The sequence below is a fragment of the Microtus ochrogaster genome, unplaced genomic scaffold (genome assembly GCF_000317375.1).
Source record: "Microtus ochrogaster isolate Prairie Vole_2 unplaced genomic scaffold, MicOch1.0 UNK66, whole genome shotgun sequence".
NCBI classification, from domain to species: domain Eukaryota; kingdom Metazoa; phylum Chordata; class Mammalia; order Rodentia; family Cricetidae; genus Microtus; species Microtus ochrogaster.
In genome coordinates, this window is record NW_004949164.1 from 2,114,267 (window position 1) to 2,123,683 (window position 9,417).

Consider the following 9,417-nt stretch of genomic DNA (forward strand, 5'->3'; position numbering starts at 1 on the left):
TCCTCCTCTTCTTCTGATCTTTTCTCCTTTTCCTCCTCATTCGCCTTTCCCTCATCATCATCTTTTTGTCCTCCTCCTTTTCTACTTTTTTTCTTCCTCCTCCTCCTATTCCTCCCTTTTAGGCCCATCACCACCTTTATTGTAGGATGCTTTGCTTTTTATTCATTTTATAATTTCTTTCCGTTTGTGGTGATGATTATTTTTTATCCATTTGTTTATCTATTTCAACATTTTTATTTCAGCATGCAGAATAGTTGGCTTCATTATGGCATTTTAATACCTACTAGGTTTTTGTTGACTCTCTCCCCATCTCCTCCTCTCCTATTGTTCCTCATTTCCTATTTCCACCTAAACCCTTAGGATTTCTTTCTTTTAGTGAATAATATTTCATTCGTTTTACATATGACAGTTTTATGCATTGATCAGACACTTAGGTTGAATCCGTGTGATCAATGAATGCTTTCATGACTAAACATAGAAGTACAAGTGTCTCTACCATTCAGATTTCATTAGACTATAAAGAGAAAGCTACACTTATCTTAAATGCAGTCAGTGACTCTTAGAAACAGTACATACCTACAAAATCACACCTGAATGTTTACAGTAAGCTAGAAACCCTTCCATGTTCCTCTCCTGTCATGACCTCAACAGAGCAGGGGAATTCCCTGCCATGAAAGACCCTACCTTGGCTCTTCCCTGCCATCTACCAGTTTGACATGCTATTCCTGCCAATGGGAGCATTGACTAGCACTATTCCCACATCTCTCAGATCTTCAACACAGTCACCAAAATACGTTTGAGCCAGGCACAGTGGCATATACCTCTAATCCCAGCAGCTGGAAAGTTTGAGGCCGAAAGATCCAGAGTTCAAGGCCAGTGTGGTGGTTTGAATAAAAATGACCTCCGTTAGCTCATAGGGAGAGCTCATGAGGAGATGTGGCCTTGTTGGAGGAAGTGTGCTTTTAGGGGCTGAACTACGAGATCCCAATTGCTCAAGCCAAGTCTAGTGTGACATTCACTTCCTGCTGCCTTCATATCCAGATGTGGAAATTCCCAGATCCTTCTCTAGCACTGTTTCTTCCTGCATGCCACTGTGCTTCCCACCGTGATGATAAAGGACTAAACCCCTGAACTGTAATTGTTTTCCTTTATAAGGGTTGCTGTGGTCATGGTGTCTCTGCACAGCAGTAGAACCCTAACTTAGACAGCAGCCTCTGCCTTAAAGGAAGTTGAGGCCAATTTAGGTTACACGAGACTGTGTCTCAGAAAGAAAAAGAAAAAGAGAAAAATATCAATAGCCAGAATGTTTGTTTTTATTTTTGGTTAGGTGTATGTGTCTTTGCACATACAGATGTCTGAGGAGTACAGATGTCTGAGGATTCCAGAGGTGCCGGATCCCACTGACCCGCAGCTGTATGCAGCTGTACACTACTTTATGTACTGGGACTCAAACACGGGTCCTATGCAAGAGCAGTGTGTGCTGTTTACTGCTGGCTTAGCTCTTCAGTTCCCTCATAGTTTTTAAAAATAAATAAAAAAAACCTCAGAGAGGTAAAAGGAAGTACTTATTAAGCTTCTGCTACTCCAGTTTCTCTCCAATGTAATAATTCTTATAGCTATTTTACTCTCGCAAATGATGGAGAGCAAATCTAGTTAATGATATTACTATATTCCATTATTTTTACTTTATTGTATTTATTTTATTATTTTATTTATTTATTTTATTTCATTCCATATCAATAGATTTTGAGCTTATTTATTATCTTATAAATACCGTACCAAAAATCTTTAAATTTTTTTCAAATTACATTTGTTTGTGGGAGTGGGGCATGCACGTGACATGGCACACATGCAGAGGTCAGAGGACAGCTTAAGAGAGTCGGTTTACTTTAACCACATGGGAACTGGGGATCAAGCTCAGGTTATCACCTTCGGTAATAGAGCCTTTTCCTGCTGTGCCGCTCCCCCAGTCCTAAATGCCATTCTGTTGTAAGTGTGGAGCTAGGGTTATGTTTTCAGTTGTGTTTTTCTCTCTGATTTGGTTCTGGAGGTTGAACCTGAGCCTTGTTCATAAAGGAAGTCACTCCCCCAGTCCTGCCTGGACATTTTCAAGTAGCTAACAACTGCTCATCTTGTTTGATATTTAGGTAATGTGTTTGGAATGTTATATATAATTTGCAAATTGTGTATCTCTAGTGAACACTTATATCTGAAGGATTAGTTCTAGAAATGAGGCTCCTGAGTCAATGAGATTCAGTACAGTAATTTGTGCAGGTTCCTGTTACATCACTCTGTAAATCTTCACTACCTGAAGCTCAGTGGAGAGAGACCTCCATCTGTCTGTGCAGAGTTCACACTGAATGACCTCCATCTGTCTGTGCAGAGTTCACATCAAATGTTCACAGATGATGTAATAGAAAAAAAAAGATCCCTGTGATGTGGGAGTATCATATATCAATCTGTTGATTTCATTGGTTAAGCAATAAAGAAACTGCCTAGGCCCATTTGATAGGCCAACCCTTAGGTGGGTGGAGTAAACAGAACAGAAGGCTGGGAGAAAGAAGCTGAGTCTAGGAGTCGCCATGATTCTCCCACTCCAGGCAGACGCAGGTTAAGATCATTCCTGGTAAGCCAGCTCGTGAACTACACAGATTATAAGAAATGGGCTAGTCCAGGTGGAAGAGTTAGCCGAGAAAAGGCTAGATATAATGGGCCAAGTGGTGTTCAAAAGAATACAGTTTCCATGTAATTATTTCGGGTAAAGCTAGCCATGCGGGCGGCCTGGTGCCGGGGACGCAGCCCGCCGCTCCTATTTCAACATCCCTGGGTCCCTTTAGCCCCCTAGGATCTTTGTGTCAGATACAGGCTGCTTGCCACAGCTCTACTGTGTGAGACTATCTTTACCTGCTTAAGCTTTTCTTACTTGACTGAAAAATAAATACAAGGAGAAGAAAATACTAATGGCCATTTGAAGCCTTTTCTTTTCTTTTTTCTTTTTTCTTTTGAAGAGATCAGAACAACATGGCTTCTCAAATCTTACTGAGCATGCCAACATTTAGCCAGATGTCCATCCCTGTGAATCAGTATCCATGGACTGAAAACTGCATAACCAAGGGTCAGAAATTCTTGAAAATGCATTGTTAAGGAGTCATTCTTCCAAGAGAAAGATAAATGTAAAGAAATGAAACAATCTGTCCAGTAGAAGAAAAGAAAACAGAGCATCAGAAGGAGGGCACTCTGAGCAGCTCTCAGCTCAGGGGGAGTTCTGTAGAGAAGCTTGGAGTTCTGAAGGTAGAGGACATGCTGGTGGTGCTTGTGGAGAAGAAGTACCATGTAGCCACTAGCACCTCCCATGGCTCCCTGAAACACAGTGTCTCTTAGGACCATGAGCATGAGAAAAATGTTGTTCATTTTCTGACTTTCTTTTCTGAAATAACAATATTTACCATTACTCAGTTGCAGTGTGTTTGTACCTCTGTTTCTGATGGAATGGAGGATGTTCATGCTGATCACAGAATTGAGAATCCAGAAAAAAAGCAGGGAGAGAAGCACATACCCTGGAGACCTCAGTTTGAGACTCCCCCACCAAGAGACTCTGGGACTGATGATGATGGCCTGGACCACAGTGAGGAGGCTGCTGGTGCAGATGGAGAGGCCCCGGGCCACCCTTCTTAAATAATGAAGAATGTGACAGCCTAAGTCCCCTAGGAAGTGTCTCAGACCTAAGGCTTCAATTGTTATTTGCATGCCCTTGAGCAAAAGCATTATAATATTTGTAAAAGCCAAGTGGATGAGAATAAGGTGTATGGATTTCTTTCTAGAGCCCACAAAAATGCATATTTGATTGACAAAAACAGAAACATTAGCCATAGTGCCAAGTCCAGTTAGAAGAAGAAATATTGTTATTTCATCAACATTCAAAAACATTTCTAATTTCATGGTCAGAAAAATTTTGGATCTTCCAAGTAGAGTTTGAGGAAATGATATGTATCTATAAAATATACTTTATGTCATAGTGTGTTTCTGTTATATAAAAGATGTCCTCGACATGCATTGGAACAATTTTTCTATCTAAAGAATTCTACTTTCTTTTTTTCTCTTGTTAGTCTTTGTGGGACATCTTGTACCTGAAGTGGGATCTGTGGGAGAACATAAAAATATTTGAAGTTACAAAACATAATAGCAAATAGACTTCTATATTAGCAAATTAGATTACATGTTCAGATGTTTACATATTCCATGTATTTTGAACCTCAACATGTGTTTAAATAAAGTCAAGTGTTCACCAACCTTGCTTTTCCTATGGAATTTTGTTACCACCCCTGTGATTCAGTTCCCAACAGCAGCTTCCCTTCCCCTCTCTCCCTTCTGCATACCCAGTGAACAGACACTTTGGTAAAAAAAATTGTGTCAAGCATGGTGGCTCACGTCTGTAATTTCAGCACTTGAAGAAGGGTGAGGCAGGAGGATTACTGGGGATTCACTGCAATTACATTCAGCCTGACCAACACAGAGTGTTTCAAGTCAGCCATAGTCACATAACAAGACCTTGTCTGAACTTCTACCCCAAGAAAACCCTAAACACCCCCCAAAACAAAACAAAATAACCCTATCTTACAGCATCAACATTAGCCATTTTCAGAGTGCAAGACTTTCCTTCTTCTGTAATGTCTTTTGTTTTGTTACTATGTGATTTTTCTTTTAAAATGAACATGGCAAAGATCTGTTTTATGCACTGTCTCTAGTTACTGTGTCTTTGGTTCATATATCTTTATACTCCAGAGGTGTAGGTAACTATGCCTTTCTTTTATCTTTTATCTTCAAGATCACTGGCAGCAAGAACTGTGTGAACATTGACTTGTACCTTAGTCTGCGATGACACAGCCTCATGAGTGGAAACGTCGGGTACCTTCCTTCAGCCTCAGTTTCCATGGCTGCAGAATTAGAGGTTACAATCTGTAGCCACACGTTAAACAAAGCATGCTGTGATTTGAAATTCACAGTTCATAGTGCACGAGAACACCAGGTATGGCAGTAAGGACAGTTATAACAAGGAAGTTCAAATTAGGGCTGATTAAAAATTTAGTTAGAGATCTAGAATCCTAAGAAAAAAATTTCAGACTATTCCCCACTATCCTCATGTCATTAATAAATACTTTTATGGTTTTATGATTTGGGTCTAGTGTTTTCCATCTTTCCAGGATCCCTACCTTAATGTTAGTGAGGACCCAAAGCCTCCAGACAGGTTTAGGGTAAGCTTTAAACACCTATTACAATGCTTCCGTCAGTTGTTTACTGAACAATTTGAACAGTAGCAAGGGACATAATGGGGAATTACGTTCCTAAATAGCTCTTGAATTATTATTGGAGACTACTTAAAAGGCCATGGCTTATGCTGAGTTATGTAACAACCCAGGCAGACAACTGTGCCTATTTCAGACATAGTTCTCCCAACTAAAAATGGGAACAGTGCTTGATGCTTCATAAAACTAAGTCTAGCTTACAATAGATTACATTAACTCATAACCTGGTCAAGTAATAGTTTTCTCCTTCATACTGATATATAATGATGAAATTGACTCAGAGGTACAGTATGTTATCTATGAGACTGGGAGAGACTTTGAAGATGAGTGCAGAAAAAACAATTAAGACACACACACACACGGAGAGGGGAAAAGGGGAAGGATTTGTGGAATTAAGATCTTAACGAGCAAAGACAAAGTTTGTCCATATATAAGAGACAAAAATGCCGTGAAGAGAGGCCCTATCATACAACAAAAGTATATGCTCAACTATGTTCATAGTAGCATTGTTTGTAATAGCCAGAACCTGGAAACAACCTAGATGCCCTTCAATGGAAGAAAGTATGGAATATATACATATTAGAGTATTACTCAGCAGTAAAAAACAAGGACTTCTTGAATTTTGCATACAAATGGATGGAAATAGAAAACACTATCCTGAGTGAGATAAGTCAGACCCAAAAAGAGGAACATGGGATGTACTCACTCATATTTGGTTTCTAGCCATAAATAAAGGACATTGAGCTTATAATTAGCGATCCTAGAGAAGCTAAATAAGAAAGTGAATCCAAAGACAAACATATAGGCATCCTCCTGAATATTAACCTTCATCAGGTGATGAAAGGAGACAGAGACAGAGACCCACATTGGAGCACCGGACAGAAATCTCAAGGTCCAAATCAGGAGCAGAAGGAGGGGGAGCACGAGCAAGGAACTCAGGACAGTGAGGGGTACACCCACACACTGAGACAATGGGGATGTTCTATCGGGAACTCACCAAGGCCAGCTGGCCTGGGTCTGAAAAAGCCTGGGATAAAACTGGACTCGCTGAACATAGCGGACAATGAGGACTACTGAGAACTCAAGAACATTGGCAATGGGTTTTTGATCCTACTGCATGTACTGGCTTTGGGGGAGCCTAGGCAGTTTGGATGCTCACCTTACTAAACCTGGATGGAGGTGGGTGGTCCTTGGACTTCCCACAGGTCAGGGAACCCTGATTGCTGTTCATTCTCGAGAGGGAGGGGGAAGTGGAGGGAAATGGGAGGCGGTGGCGGGGAGGAGGCAGAATCCTTAATAAATAAATAAATAAAATTAAAAAAAATGCCGTGAAGAAATCCTGTGAGAACTGGTAATGGTGTCAGTCATGTTACAGGTGAGAGCAAAGGCTTAGAGAAGAGAAATGTTTTTGCTTTTTCCCCCCTAGGAACTGGAAAAGCTCTTGTATCAATTCTCATTCTCCCCCAAAATGAAAGAGGCAGCACATGCAAAGACCCTCCTTGAGCTCCCCAAAGGCACTGGCTCCTAAGCATGGAAGCCTGGCACTTAACCATCTTTCCAGCCCGTAGCACATACCTGCGGAGATCAGGCTCATCAAGCCCTGTGCCGTGAAGTCAAAGAAAAACCAGCTAATGTGCTTCTGAGGGAAAATTTCCAGGCCAGGGAGGACTATTAAAGAGTGGTCAGGTGTGCCCAGAGCAGCGGCTGCCGTATAAGCCCATCTCTGGGTTCAGTCTCTGGCTAGGGGAGCCTTACTGGGTTGTATTTGAATCTTCTGGATTTATAGAGTTCTTGTTTTCAATAACAAGAGCTGTCACTGGGCTTTAGTTTTCTGTTCTCAGGGTGTAGGGGAGAAGGAAGCCCTCTGCAGAATCTTGTCCCTGGAGTACAACTCTCTCCCTCCCTCCACAATTACTATCTAGGTTTGTTCTAGAAGCTGTTTCAGTATTAATTGGAATTTAATTACTTTATACAACAAACTATGGAAATGATCCTTGAAGATATAGTCTTGAGTTTAATTACCTTAACAGAAGGACATGAAGTGAGGAAGTGAACAGCTGCCAGGTTCTGTGTCTTGAGTCCCCTCTGTCTCCAGTCCTCTCTTCGCCTTCACTAAGTTCTGTAAAAGAAGGAGTCTTGCTTTCCAGGCACAGAAAAAGCAATGTCCTGTTCCTCCCTTGACCTGTTCCACACATGAGAGTATGACCCGTGCCGTCCATCTCTGGAGATTCCACTTTCTGAGAAAGTCTCAGATACACACGGGGGAGAGAGGGGTTCTCCTTACTGTAGGCACCATGATATTTCAAAGTCTTTCATGAGTGATTGCTTCCTTCTTTTAACAATAACTGGGACACCCCCAAACCCAATGGGGGTCCATGTGAAAGACGAACCCTGTCCCATATCAACGGTCAGTACGTATGAGAAGGTTATTTTTTAAAATATTTTTTTATTTATTATATTATGTGTATAGCATTCCTTCCACATGTGCCTGCAAGCCAGAAGGGGGGGCCAGTTCTCATTATAGATGGCTGTAAGCCACCATGTGGTTGCTGGGAATTGAACTCAGGACCTCTGGAAGAGCAGTCAGTGCTCTTAACCTCTGAGCCATCTCTCCAGCCCCTATGAGAAGGTTATTGACTGAATTATTGATGGAGGCAGTAAATTTACTCAGGGAGCCAAATTACTAGGTGAATTTAGGATAAACTGTTTTCTGCAAAATTGTGTGTCCCTTATTTGATATTGAGTTCGAACTTATCTTTGAAAATCTTAGTACATTCCCACTAATTCTACTTGCCTTTTCAGCAGGGGTCAATACTGTCACTACTTGGTGGAGAACAAGTAGGTACAGTTGGTAATGACAGACTCCATCAAGATGGCAGTGTCCCTGCCTTCTGTGTATTTCAAGATGGGATTCTCTTGTTGCATTACCAAGAGGCAAGGCAGGGTGAGGTCTTGTGAGAAATTTCCTCTGGTCTATGTTGACATCTCTACTGGTGTGGCCAATGTGCAGTCTTTTGCAGGCAAACATATTGTGAGGCTTCATGGCTGTATCCCTGTCATGTTTAGAAGGCACTATCTCTCAGCAGGTGTGCCGGTCCTCTGATACAATCTTTTTGCCCCTGCTTCTTAAAAGTTCCTTGAACCTTGGATGTAGGGAACGTATTGTGGATTTATCAGTTGATACTGGGCACCTCATGTACACACACACACACGTGTGTGTGTGTGTGTGTGTGTGTGTGTGTGTGTGTGTATGATGAGGAGTTTCTTATTTAGGGTTTTAGGTTTTTGCAATGACCATAGCAACTTTTATAAAGGAATACATTTAATTGGGTCTGGCTTACAGTTCATAGCTTTAGTCCATTATTGTCATGATAGGAAGCAGGGTATCATATAGTCAGATATGTGGCTGAAGAGGTATCTGGGGAGTTTTACATCCAAATCAGTAGGCAGCAGGAAGAGGGTGACACTGACCCTGGATTGCTTCTGAAGCATGAAAGCCCACCTTTAGTGACAAACTTCATCCAACAAGAGACCACACCGACTCTAACAAGGCCACATGCCCTAATATTTTCAAATAATGTCATTCCCTATGAGCCTGTGGGGGCCGTTTTTATTCAAGCCACCACAGTGGGTGAGGCTATATTTATCTGTTGGTATGAGCACAAGTAATTGGAACACAGTTTAAAGCAATGCTGATTTGGGAAAATGGCAGTTGTAGGTTTCTCCAATACAGTCTATGGCCTTTCCATCTATGAGATATTGGCTAGGTTTATAGATAGGGTCAAGTATGAGTTTTCTCCTATTGAACACCCATCCTTAAATTCAATTAGACAGCTGTTGGTTATCCCCAAGATATAATGTTGAACCATTAGAGATATCTTGCCAGGTCAGTCATTGTGGTTTTTAGGCTTTACAACCGAATACAACTGCTGCTTGCTTTTCTCCCTTAGCAGTGTGTGCATGATCTTATAATACTATTAAGAGGTAGGCTCCAAAGCCACAGAGAAACCCTGTCTCGAAAAACCAAAAAAAAAAAACCAAAACAAAACAAAGCCGGGCGATGGTGGCGCACGCCTTTAATCCCAGCACTCGGGAGGCAGAGGCAGGCGGATCT

The 9,417-nt window shown here is 41.5% G+C and overlaps 1 protein-coding gene across 1 annotated transcript; it reads right to left on the reverse strand.

Moving 5' to 3' along the window:
• Positions 1 to 3,036: 3,036 nt before the first annotated feature.
• Positions 3,037 to 3,965, reverse strand: LOC101990879 (vomeronasal type-1 receptor 4-like). The gene has a single exon (XM_013354739.2). The coding sequence runs from the start codon at positions 3,937 to 3,939 to the stop codon at positions 3,037 to 3,039; it is 903 nt and encodes a 300-aa protein (XP_013210193.1). The 5' UTR covers positions 3,940 to 3,965.
• Between the last annotated feature and the right edge of the window lie 5,452 nt (positions 3,966 to 9,417).

Bases quoted from the DNA above. Each gene is read 5' to 3' on its own strand.
- LOC101990879 (XM_013354739.2), bottom strand. From the start codon at position 3,939: ATGAAATTAGAAATGTTTTTGAATGTTGATGAAATAACAATATTTCTT.